Genomic DNA, 13739 nt, shown 5'->3' with positions numbered 1-13739 from the left:
ACACACACACACACACACACACACACACACACACACACACACTGACTCACTCACACTATGGATGTGTGTGTGGACACCAGGGGCGGACTGGGATCATAATTCAGGCCGGGCATCAAATACCAAGCAGGCCTGGCCGATACGGGCCGACGCGCGTGGCGGCGTCCGAAGGGTGCCGGCGAAAAATTTGGGCCGTTTGAAGCCCAATTTGGGCCGTTTGAAGCCCAATTTGGGCCATTTGAAGCCAGATTTGGGCCGTTTGAAGCCCAATTTGGGTCGTTTGTAGCCAGATTTGGCCCCGCTTGAAGCACAATTTGGGGCGTTTGAAGCACAATTTGGGCCGTTTGAAGCCCAATTTGGGCCGAGTCCAATTTTACAATGAGATGCACCCACTTTAACCCTGAATAAAGTAATAAAACCACTAGTAAACCAGTAGGCAACGCCTGGCCTGCTGTTCAGTGAGTGGCCTGACTGCGGGCACCAATTTTTTTTTTTTTTTTTTTTTTTCAGGCCAGGCCAGGCCACCGGGCATTTGCCCGACGTGCCCGATTATGCAGTCCGCGCCTGGTGGACACAGTCAGGGAGAAATCATCATAGAAGAGGCAGAGAGACCAAATTCTCCCTCAATAGCCTCAATAAACCAGAATGCATTGCAGCAACATAACATTTTGTATTTTGAGCAAGGGACTTTCTCTCACCAGACTGAGCTATTGCTATCAGTCTCTCCACCTATATGTTAAACCCAAAGCTGAATACAAGAGTATGCCCATTCTCTTGGAGGGGGTTGTCAAAGGGCATTCTGGGAATTGTAGGAAGTCTCTAACGTAAGTAGATTGAGGGAAAGTAGATTCACACACACACACACACACACACACACACACACACACACACACACACACACACACACACACACACACACACACACACACACACACACACACACACACACACTTCATTATGAAATAACTCCTGGAATATATTAAACTTGATACATTGATGATGATACTGTCGGCTGTATAACGGTGTCAGTGAATTCTTCAAAAAATAAATGTTTTTTTTAACTGATTTTGGTGAAATCCTCTCTTCCTGTGTGTGTCTCCAGGGCGGTCTCCATGGCGATGAGCCGAGGACAACTCTGACAGCCTTCGTCCTCATAGCGCTGGCTGAGGCCAAAGAGGCAGGGATCCACTGTACTGGAAACATTGATCTGGAGGTAACACACACTCAAAATGTGTATATGTTTACAAAGGGCTTTAGAGACGATACAATAAAACATAAAAGGACAGCAACTGTAGTAAAAGTACCACAATCCTGAGCAAACCCAAAAATAAATAAATAATCGATAGTCCTTTATTTTTATTTTTATTTTATTTTTTGGGTGGAGGGGGGGATTGTTGCCTTTATTTGATAGGACAGTCTGATTTGAACCCGGGTCGGCCGCGGGAAGGACTAACGGCGGGTTTACACATACGCCTAGAGCGACGCTTTAAGCAACGCTTTAAGCTACGCCTACGCATATAGGCATTGCTTCATGCACGCCTGGCGCCTATTTTCGTTCACACAGGACGCCACACTGAAGCCCCGCTCTGCGCTACACTGATCACACGAGCAGCGGTTTTTTACACTTTTCAGATCTGATTTATAGCATGGGTGAGTCCTCTTTTTTATTGCAATGTGCAAGTGACATGTCTGTCTATTTCCTGGCCCGCTGTAATTGTTATTTTCCCTCGGGTAATCATGTGACTATGAGTCATCAACACCATGAGTGATACATGCATTGAGACAGGGGGGGTATATATACATCTGACAGAAAAGACGTTAATAGAGGAACACATGAAGGACAGCTCTCCTACTATGCACTCGTTAATTCGCGCTCCACCCTCCCTTTTGGGCAAACTCGGTAGAAAATATGGCCCAAGTCCGTCAGAAACGACAGTTCAGCGTGCCTAGACGCTGAAAAATAGAACAGACGCCTAAACGATAAATGCAGCGCAGCGTAGGCGCAGCGCGAGCGTGGCTTCAGCGCAGCATGGCAGCGGTATGTGTGAATGCTCTCGTCTGTTAACAAGGACGCCTAAATTTTAGGCGTTGCTTTAAAGCGTCGCTCTAGGCGTGTGTGTGAACGTGGCGTAAGCCTTTGTGGTATCTGCTCTACCAGGTGAGCCCCATATAGTCATAGCAGTATTAAAGGGCAGTTTAGAGTCAAGCGATTTATGGTCGTTGCGACCGACCATGATCACATTCCATCGTTGGTGATAACAACGAAGTGTTTATACTTCCAGCGACGGGCGATATGCCATCGTTGTGATGAAGGTTGCCACCGATATCGTCAAGACTTCATCTGGATTCAACTTTGACCCCATCGTTGGCTCCATTGTCATGACAACCACCATTTTCTTCTCTCCTACCGCAGTTTCTGAAGCCACTAGTTAGTTAGCTAGTTGAATTAACAATGGAAGAAGATCACATATTTGTCGAAAACTTAATAAAGATGACACGGTTCCCGTGCGTTTGGGCTAACGACCGGGCAGATTATAAAGATGCTGTTAAAAAGGCAAATGCCTGGAAAGCAGACATTCTCAACGCAGACGGTAAGTAACAGCTAACACATCGTTAGCATGGATAATCATACAGCATGTTAGCAAGCAGATAGACTAGTTTTGTAATGTTGCAATCAAAACGGTAACGTTATGCCTTGACTGGCTAGCTTCTCTATCTGTCCGCCCGGCATTAATCCATGTGAAAATATCCTGCTCTGCGCCTCTGCGATGCGTTCTCCTATCGCCTGGGTGTTTATACTTTTTACGATCGACAGCGTCCCAAATCAGCGTTGAGCGATACTGGAAAGGACATCACGTTCAGCGATGCCCGTCCGGCTATGATACATCGCTGGACTCTAAACTGCCCTTAATAGGTATACCATCTTCTCTGTAGGCTGCCACCCGTAAGGCCGCCAGGTACCTGAGGTTGAGGTCGCTGAGGAGACAGCTGAGGAGGCCGTACACTGTGGCCATCACCTCCTACGCTCTGGCTCTGCTGGGGCAAGATCACTCTGTCTTACTCACAGCTGTATCTCAAGGTACTGTATCTGTTCACTCTGTCTTACTCACAGCTGTATCTCAAGGTACTGTTCTGTTCACTCTGCATCTTTTCACTCTGGAAATGAAGAGGATATCACCTATAAAGATTTTGTCAACCAAGGACTAAAGTTACTATACTGTTTTGGACATTTCATTCAAGAACATACATCTCCATTTCATTCCTCCCTTCCCACTGTGCACTGTGGTTTGACTCAACCCATGAAATGAGTTCTGTCTCCAGTGCAGATCTGCCTCTGAAAAAAGTTTATGTTTCCAATCTACTCTCTTAACACAGGTGGATGCATATGTATTACACTACTATTACATTATGTATTACACTACTATAACATATGTATTACACTACTATTACATACGTATTACACTACTATTACATATGTATTACACTACTATTACATTATGTATTACACTACTATCTACTCTCTAAACATCTACAGGTGGATGCATATGTATTACACTACTATCTACTCTCTTAACATCTACAGGTGGATGCATATGTAATACACTACTATTACATACAGTACATATTACATTACTATTACATACATAATACACTACTATTACATATGTATTGCACTACTATTACATACGTATTACACTACCATTATTGCAGTCATTTTTTTAGTGACCCCGGTGTGAATGGAAGCCCTGACCCTGGCAGTGTCAGTCACTGTTGGGCAGTAAAGTAAGGTAACATGTTAGTGTAATCTTATTACTTTCCCAGTAACTAGTAATGTAATGGATTACAACAGAAATGATATTACAGTTACTAATCCAAATAACTTGAAGTTACTGCATTACTTTCTCCAGCGCTAGCACAGCGCTAAAACAAAGTGTGGAGATAGGTCTGGCTCTGCGAGACTAAGTAATGAGTCACGTAACTAATTACTTTTGATATCAAGTAATATGCAAAGTAATTATATTACTTTTTAATAGAGTAATACATAACTAATTACATTTCCTGAGTAACTTGCCCAACACTGGTTTCAGTGTATTGCTCTAGCCTACATTACAGAGAATAGGCTCTTTCACACCGGCCTTGAAAGCCGAAAAATGCACGGAAAATAGGATTCACGCCTCCGATGTGAAAGTCATGAACGCGCTTTGGTGGACAATTGTTTTACGCCTTTTGTCCCGCGACGGTAGGTAGTAACAGCGCCGGGTTACCTGGCAACCCGCCTCGCTTTGAAAGGTCGTCGCAGCGAGCAGGAAAAGGTGCGAATGGTCAGCTCGTTCATAAAAAAAATTACAGGGGAAATCACCTCATGTATCAAGAAAGTGCAGGAGTGAAAGTAAAAAAAGTAGCCTATACAATCATGACTGCAGGGGCGCCAGGAGGAATGCTCCGTGCGGTTAGGCTTTATGCTCAAACGATTTTGACATTAGTAGGTAAAATTAACGGATATAATAATAAGCTTCAGAGGGCTATAGCTGTCTGTGGCGAGTTGGTCTGAGGTTATTCCCTCTCGAAATCAGCTCTGTGCATTCCGTTACAAAAACTACTAACGTTAAGTAGTCATGTGCATTTATAGCCTATACTATTCCCCGGACGAACGTTATGCAGACTGCAGCTGTTTGACATGCGGGCGGTCGTGTATCGTTCCACCTATCCTCCCTGCTCAGCGGACTAGGAGAAGGAGGGAAGTCTTCTTGGTTGTTGAATGAATTCGTTCATCATACAGTAGCCTAGGCTACACTAACCTATGAAAATATTAATTTGGGTTAGGAGGAGCTGGAAATCCCTCCGCTCGCCTTTCAATCCGGGAGCGGGGGATTTCACCTGAAAGTACACTGCAGCACGGGAAAGTGGCCGTGCTGCTTGGCTCTGTGTGAAAGCAATTTCTGTGGCGAGGGTGCGGCCTTTGCGGGACTCCTAAACGGCAATTTTTGCGCGATCTGTGTGTGAAAGAGCCTAATGTCTGTCTCTCCCTCTCCCACCCACCTCTCTCTCTCTCCCTCTCCCACCCACCTCTCTCTCTCTCCCTCTCCCACCCACCTCTCTCTCCCTCTCCCACCCACATCTCTCTCTCTCTCTCTCTCTCTCTCTCTCTCTCTCTCTCTCCCTCTCTCTCCCCCCCCCCCCCCTCCCCTCCAGGAGGTAGCCAGTGGCCTGACAGAGGAAACCACCTGTTCACTCTGGAGGCAACCGGCTACGCCCTGCTGGCCCTGTTAAAGAGCGGGCAGCTGCAAGAGGCTGAAGCACCCTTCAAATGGCTGAACAGCCAGCGGAGGAGAGGAGGAGGCTTCGGTTCCACTCAGGTACCAGCAGGGGGCGCCAGGTAGTCCAGCTGGAAGCTGCAGCTCAGTCAACTTGTTATTCATAGAATTCCCACAGCGTCACACACATTTAACTACCAATACAGTGCTTTACAATATACACAGCTCATTGGCTGTGGCTCTCATTTGATTATAATCACTTGTTGATTTATTACAATCATCCGTTATCTCTCCAGCAAAATGGCCGTGTTACTGGAACATAATATTAAGAACAGTCTCTTGAAGTTAACTCATGTCCGTTGTGCTCCAGGCTTGGATTAGTGCATAATTCCTTAAACCTCATTCACAACTGACTATTCTGTTATGTCAGGGTGTGGCCGAAGTCCATTCAAATCCATTCACAACTGACTATTGAATTATGAGCTATTAAAATAATAATAATAATATACTGTAACTACTAAAATGTGTGAAGATTGTGTTACAGGGATGACGTTTTAGGTGGTCAACTGTGTGATTGGCTGATACATTTATGAATACTATAACCTCTCTCCAAAATGTTTTTTTTTTAATGTTTTGCAAACAACATAAGCGTTTACACCAAAAAGAGCAATTTGAGTGAAGATGAGACAGATCATCCTTACAGTGCTTCTGCTTGCAAAACGGTGCTATAGGCTGTGCAATTGTGAAGACATGGAAAAGCGGACAGCCGGGTGCGACGCTGGAGATGTGAGAGACGTGATGTACATTGATTGTGACTGAATGTGATAGATTCAGTTGTCTAAATGGTTCATAGCTGTTTAGGCTAAATAGCAATGATGAAATGATGACAGATTTGAGCTCGGACAAAAAGATGGCTAAAGTGCATCCAAGCTGGTAAAAAGTGTCAAAGCAGCAATGAGACCCTCAGATCTTCTTTGGGATCGCTACCTGCTCAGGGAACCAATGCCAACAATCTCTGTTTCACAATATTGGGAATCTGCTGAAGAGCACTGACCCTGGAAACCAAACATAAATATCTGTTTTGAGTTTGTCACCACAGAGACATTTATAATAATAAATATAAAAAAATATCTGCTCCCCCTTCCTTCCCTACCCCCCCAGTCCACCATGGTGGTGCTCCAGGCGCTGTCAGAGTACCTGGTCCAGAAGCCTCCTCCACAGGACCTCAGCCTGCAGGTGGACCTCAAGATTGCGGGGCGCAGTGACGCCCGCTACCATTTTGACCCCAAGACCTCCTATATGGCTCGCTCCTCCAAGGTAAGAGAGACCAAACCCAAGACCTCCTATATGGCTCGCTCCTCCAAGGTAAGAGAGACCAAACCCAAGACCTCCTATATGGCTCGCTCCTCCAAGGTAAGAGAGACCAAACCCAAGACCTCCTATATGGCTCGCTCCTCCAAGGTAAGAGAGACCAAACCCAAGACCTCCTATATGGCTCGCTCCTCCAAGGTAAGAGAGACGAAACTGCTTCACATTCATATTTCAGGCATTTAGCTGAGTGTGTGTGTGTGTGTGTGTGTGTGTGTGTGTGTGTGTGTGTGTCTGTGTGTGTCTGTGTGTGTGTGTGTGTGTGTGTGTGTGTGTGTGTGTGTGTGTGTGTGTGTGTGTGTGTGTGCACGTGTGTGTGTGCATGTGTGTGGAAGTTGCCATCGTCCTTCATGCATTCAAACGCCCTTGTAGTTTAACAGCGATTCTAATAAACAATAAGTTGGTGCTAACTTTACGTCTCTTTGTTCAGTTGTATTTCATCTGCAATTTCTTCTTCTCTGGTGTTTTTCTAGGTGGCCCTGGACCAGGAGTTTGAAGTGGAGGCTCGAGGGAACGGACAGGGAATACTGGAGGTTTGAGCACGTGAACACCTTTGTAGACCAATATTGCTGCTGTTACAACTCCAACTTTTGATGTTTTTATTTTGATGGTCCTTGCTGGGAGGGAGAGCTAGTTTCATGACCAAGAAGCTCATGAAATCCATTAGAAACCTATGACAGGGGGGCATTATAATACTTGAATGGGTGTTATTTTCAGCTGCTCTACCAATATTTAACTGATACTAATCATTTCATCGCATTTGTTTTACATGTGGGCTCACTTCCTGATCCTGTGAACTTTGACCTCAGGTCGTGACCTACTACAACCAGCTGCACGAGGTGGATGAGAAAAGACCCTGCAAGGACTTTGACCTCAACGTCACTATTGAAGAATCCAGCGGTAGCTCCAACTCTCACACTTCCCCATATCACAGCTTATAACAACAACATAATCTATAACATAATGTGACATAATGTAGCATAAGATAACCTAAAACATGACATAAAATAATGTACAAAATATAATGTAACCTACATCAAGTGATACAAGTGAGAAGACAATTTCATTCCAGTGATTGACAAGTTATTACAATATTATTACAATAGCATAACAAACTGTAGTGCAATGACAATAAAACCCAGCAGATAGTTAGTGGAGGGTGCAGCAGTGACCTAACCTAATGTACATTCACAGCACGAGATCCTCATCCATGACAGACCAAAGCATATTTTGTGTTTTCCTCCCATAACAGAGAAGCCTCCAGCAGATGTGGAGAAGTCCTACCGGATCACCATCAGAGTGAGGTGAGTTATTGCTTCATGACTCATTTGTGTTTGTGTGTTTGGTTTACCTTTTATTTAAACGGACAAAGCTGAGAACGAGGAAATGAAGTGAAGCCTGTGAGACTATAGTTCAGGTGGACAACTCAAGTCACGCTGCAGATACGTGATACTCACAGCCACTCTTACTGTATCCACTATCCCCTCTCAATAAGGCAGTCTAGTAAGCGGACATTCACACCAAAAGCGTTTTTTTTTTCAGTCAGAACGCTATGAAAATCATGGTGAGAGCGCTTCCATTGTGCACAAAACAGCGCACAGAGCGTTTTTTATTTTGCGCTTCGTTTTTTTCCCCCCTGCAGTCGTGTGCAATAGAGTTGAGCACACAATAACCAGACGGACGGTAGCCAGCTGGTTGAGGTTGAGGATCCCTCTGGGAGGAGAAAATGTAGGAGGAGTAAAAAGACGAGCAGCGCGCTTTTCTTCCAAATGTTCAACTTTTTCAGCTTTAAAACGCCCAGAGCGCTCCGCCAAAAAGACGAGACGCCACCAGCGTTTAAACGCCAGGTGCGTTCATTAAAAGAGGAGCACGTCTAGTGCGTCCTTACACAGAGAATGAATTGCAGAAAGACACTGGCAGCTCCAAAAGCGCTTTGGGTGTGAATGTCCCCTAAGTAAGTAAGTAAATCATTTACGATAGCACCTTTCAAAACTATAGTTACAAAGTGCTGTACAAGAGAGAAAGCATAGAATACAATTAAAAGCCAAGTAAAAGAGTAAATTATCAACACAGTCTCACAGACAATTGTAAAATATCGGGTTGAAATTATACACAGATAAGTACACATGAACATTTACAAAAGTATAGTTATTCACATCACACACATCCTACATCCTGTAGATGCATGCTCACAGATACATGAGTGTATTTAAGCCATGTAATCATCACTCCCTGCTCTCATTTGTCTAGCTAGGTGTCTGCTGCAGGGAATGACAGGATCAGACACATGACATGACATGACATGACATGACATGACATGACACGACACGACACGACACGACAGGACACGACACGACACGACATGACATGACATGACATACATGACATGACATGACATGACATGACATGACATGACATACATGACATGACATGACATGACATGACATGACATTAGGTCATTTAGCACAGGGGTTCCCAAACTTTTCCATGCCAAGGTCCCCCAAATAGCATTAGCCTTTGCCCCCCCCCCTATTGCAAGATGTTTTTAAAAACCCATTGACGATATTATTGAAGATGTCAAAAATCACATCCATACAACCTCTGAATATATTTCCTTACTTTTATTAATGTAATAACCTAATAATCTTGTCTTTTCTGTTTTCCATTATAAACATTGTTCCAGAGTCAGACTCAGACTACTGTATTACCCACACCAGGGGGAAATGACAATGAATGTGATGACTGGCAGACAATCAGACAGATGGGCATGACAAATATGATCTTTTTTGTTTGTTAACAATACAATAAATATATTTATAAAATATAATACAAATATATGATATTCTTTATTTATTAAACTGTAGTATTAACAAATGTAACTGAAGGCTTAGGATTAGGGTTATTTTCTTCCCCATAAAGATGTTTCTTTTTAAGCATTTCCATTAATTTGCTGAGGCCCCCCTAATGCCCTCTGGCGGTCCCTGGGGCCCCGGCCCCCACTTTGAAAATATATTTTTTGTCCAAAGTGACTTACAATAGTCTCTGCAACTATATTTGCATTCAATACGTGAGTTGGCAGACAGAAATGTTTTCATCAGTGACTTGATACACACTCTCAGAAGTACACACGTTACCAAACAGGAACTAGCCAGTATAACCACAGGCCTTTGGTCATTGAGCCATTCTTCTGGCATTAAGACATTACACTGATCGGCCAAATGGGGGTGCTACAGAGGCAACATTTTTAAATCTTTTGAAAGGCCATAACTGCTTGGAGGAATGATGATGCATCTTGTTAGTTGTTACTGATTGTCCCAATGGGTTCTTGTATCATTAGTGAGGACACCTTTAACTTATTTTCATACGACTCGATTTACCCGTGCTATTCTTATTATGCCCTGAATATTCTAATCTTTCCATGCTGCTCTGTTGACACTAAATAGGAGGCTTGTCATCTCTCCATGTGGTTCCTCTCATGTTTGGTATCCTGACCCATCTCTGTTCCCTTCTCTTTCCACAGGGCTTTAGGACCCAGATATGTCAGGATGGTGGTTCTGGATATCAACCTGCCGACCGGCTTCACCCCAGAAAACTCTGACCTGGAGATGGTAAGCAACACCGCCCACTAGTGCTCTAAATAATAAGAATGCCTATAGAGAGGTAAAGTGGGTGACTAGCATACAGAGTAAGCCATATCCAGCCTTACAGCCTGTTCACACCATACGCCGAAGCAACGCTCAACCTACGCTGAACCCACAAGTTTCATTTCGGCGTCCTTGTTAACAGGCGTCAGCCATTCACACCTAGCCGCGCATGTGCCTTCCTCAAAGCACGCTCAAGCGATCATTCAGGATTCATTCCTATCTTCCAAGCATGATGCGTGAAGCCTGAAGTTGCCAGGCGTGAAGTCAATGGGAGTTGTGGGCGCCAAGGCGCGCCGAGCGAGGCGAAAAGAGAAGGGGCCCTATCTTCCCAAAAGCAGTAATTTAGTGTTTTCGCTTGTTTAATACCGTGCGCAATGCAAATTGGGGGCAGGCACAAGCGCATGCCTGTTATAATTTTTAAACAGTTATGTTTCTGTATAAATCATTACAATTATGCTCCCGTGAGGTAAGGATGCTTTTTTTTTGCTGCCGGGGTGGGGGTGCAAAACTCGGCATACCACCTGGACAAATGCGTAAGGCAGACCGGTATCTTTCCTGCCTTAACGCACGCGCAAACAGGTGCGCAAGCGCTAATAGGGGATATCGCCTGTCGAAAGATAGGGCCCAACATGTCTAGTATACTATAGTATACTGTAGAACATGTCTAGTATACACGGGATATCACCTGTACGAAGATAGGGCCCGTTGACTTCTACAGTATACTATAGTATACAAGACATGCTGACTTCTACAGTATACTATAGTATACTAGACATGTTCTACAGTATACTATAGTATACTAGACATGGTGACTTCTACAGTATACTATAGTATACTACACATGTTCTACAGTATACTATAGTATACTAGACATGTTGACTTCTACAGTATACTATAGTATACTAGACATGTTCTACAGTATACTGTAGTATACTAGACATGTTGACTTCTACAGTATACTATAGTATACTAGACATGTTGACTTCTGCAGTATACTATAGTATACTAGACATGCTGACTTCTACAGTATACTATAGTATACTAGACATGTTCTACAGTATACTATAGTATACTAGACATGTTGACTTCTACAGTATACTATAGTATTCTAGACATGTTGACTTCTACAGTATACTATAGTATACTAGACATGCTGACTTCTACAGTATACTATAGTATACTAGACATGTTCTACAGTATACTATAGTATACTAGACATGTTGACTTCTACAGTATACTATAGTATTCTAGACATGTTGACTTCTACAGTATACTATAGTATACTAGACATGCTGACTTCTACAGTATACTATAGTATACTAGACATGTTCTACAGTATACTATAGTATACTAGACATGCTGACTTCTACAGTATACTATAGTATACTAGACATGTTCTACAGTATACTATAGTATACTAGACATGTTGACTTCTACAGTATACTATAGTATTCTAGACATGTTGACTTCTACAGTATACTATAGTATACTAGACATGCTGACTTCTACAGTATACTATAGTATACTAGACATGTTCTACAGTATACTATAGTATACTAGACATGTTGACTTCTACAGTATACTATAGTATACTAGACATGTTGACTTCTACAGTATACTATAGTATTCTAGACATGTTGACTTCTACAGTATACTATAGTATACTAGACATGTTGACTTCTACAGTATACTATAGCATTCTAGACATGTTGACTTCTACAGTATACTATAGTATACTAGACATGTTGACTTCTACAGTATACTATAGTATTCTAGACATGTTGACTTCTACAGTATACTATAGCATTCTAGACATGTTGACTTCTACAGTATACTAGTATACTAGACATGTTGACTTCTACAGTATAGTATACTAGACATGTTCTACAGTATACTATAGTATACTAGACATGTTATACAGTATACTATAGTATACTAGACATGTTCTACAGTATACTATAGTATACTAGACATGTTCTGCAGTATACTATAGTATACTAGACATGTTGACTTCTACAGTATACTATAGTATACTAGACAAGTTGACTTGCAATAGCTATATGTTCTCTAAAGTGCTGCCCTGATCACATCCAGGCTAGTGCTGCTTACTGTCGTGTGTGTGTGTGTGTGTGTGTGTGTGTGTGTGTGCGCGTGTGTGTGTGTGTGTGCGCGTGTGTGCAGCTGTCCAACTCAGTAGATAGTTACATCAGTAACTTCCAGATCGTTGACAACCTGAGTGACAGAGGCTCCCTGATCCTACACCTCTTCAAGGTAACATCTTACAATACGTTATAACACATTACAACACGTTACATGTATACATGGTATACTTTTTTAAATTATTTTATTTATTTATTTATTTATTTATTTATTTATTTATTTATTTATTTATTTGGTTATTTATTTGGTTATTTATATGAATGTACAGAAGCAGGATCAGGGCTTTGACTGGAATATAAATCAGGCTTTATGTATTTGTGTCTCTACTGCATTATGTTGTAATCTACTTTATTTTGCTCTACACTCTACTCACCTGTGCTTGCTTCTGTCCTACTCTATCAACTCTATTCTACTCACCCTGCTCTATTGTGTCCTATTCTACGCTGCTCAACCTTACTCTGCTCTGCCCTACTCTTTTCTACACCATTCTATTCTCTCTTTACTCTGCGTAATCTACTGTGTTACTTTACTGTACTCTCTTCTGCCCTGCTCTACTGCGCTCTACTCTGTTGTGCATACTCTACTGACGCCTACCCTATTCCACCCTGCTCTGCGCTCTATTCTGCCACATTCCACTCTGGTCTATTCTACTCTACTCAACTCTTCTCTATCTGCTCTGCTCTACTCTACGGTTTTGTTCTGCTCTATGACCTTCTAATCTTTTACTTTACACTGTTTCCACTATACTCCCTGACATTCCACTCTCCTTTACTCTCCTCTCCCCTCCTCTCCTCTCTCCTTTCCTCTCCTCTCCTCTCCTCTCCCCTCCTCTCCTCTCTCCTTTCCTCTCCCCTCCTCTCCTCTCTCCTTTCCTCTCCCCTCCCCTCCTCTCCTCTCCTCTCCTCTCCTCTCCTCTCCTCTCCTCTCCTCTCCTCTCCTCTCCTCTCCTCTCCTCTCCTCTCCTTTCTTCTCCTCTCCTCTCCTATCTCCTCGCCTATCTCCTCTCCTATCTCCTCTCCCCTCCTCCCTCTCTCCTCTCCTCTCCCCTCCTCCCTCTCTCCCCTCCCTTCCCCTCCTCTCCTCTCAGGTGTCTCACAAAGAGCCAGAGATCCTGATCTTCAGGCTTCAGCAGAACTTTAAGGTCGGCCTCCTGCAGCCTTCCTCAGTCACTGTCTATGAGTATTACAACCCAGGTAGGAAAACACACAGAAGTTACTGTTGAAAAAGATTCACTGATGAAAGTCACTAAATCAGTCAGTCAATATTAGGCTGCCTTTTTTTGCCCAAAAGAGACAGCATGATATGATGCTACTGT

At 43.1% G+C, this 13739-nt stretch overlaps 1 protein-coding gene across 1 annotated transcript in view; it reads left to right on the top strand.

The window, feature by feature from the left end:
- Positions 1-13739, top strand: part of LOC310775843 (venom factor-like) — a gene marked incomplete at both ends in the record, with an annotated part of 115330 nt that overhangs the window by 96208 nt on the left and 5383 nt on the right. The window contains 10 exons of the mRNA XM_083635970.1: positions 1100-1210; positions 2932-3076; positions 5191-5354; positions 6414-6569; positions 7094-7153; positions 7430-7520; positions 7873-7924; positions 10141-10228; positions 12446-12535; positions 13512-13617. Of these exons, the coding sequence (XP_083492096.1) occupies positions 1100-1210; positions 2932-3076; positions 5191-5354; positions 6414-6569; positions 7094-7153; positions 7430-7520; positions 7873-7924; positions 10141-10228; positions 12446-12535; positions 13512-13617 (1063 nt within the window). The remainder of the gene's footprint in view (positions 1-1099; positions 1211-2931; positions 3077-5190; positions 5355-6413; positions 6570-7093; positions 7154-7429; positions 7521-7872; positions 7925-10140; positions 10229-12445; positions 12536-13511; positions 13618-13739) is intronic.

This window comes from Poromitra crassiceps (assembly GCF_964638095.1).
Source record: "Poromitra crassiceps genome assembly, chromosome: 4".
Lineage (NCBI taxonomy): Eukaryota > Metazoa > Chordata > Actinopteri > Beryciformes > Melamphaidae > Poromitra > Poromitra crassiceps.
The sequence above is the reverse complement of the archived record's forward strand: the minus strand, read 5'-3'. Positions and strand labels throughout refer to the sequence as shown.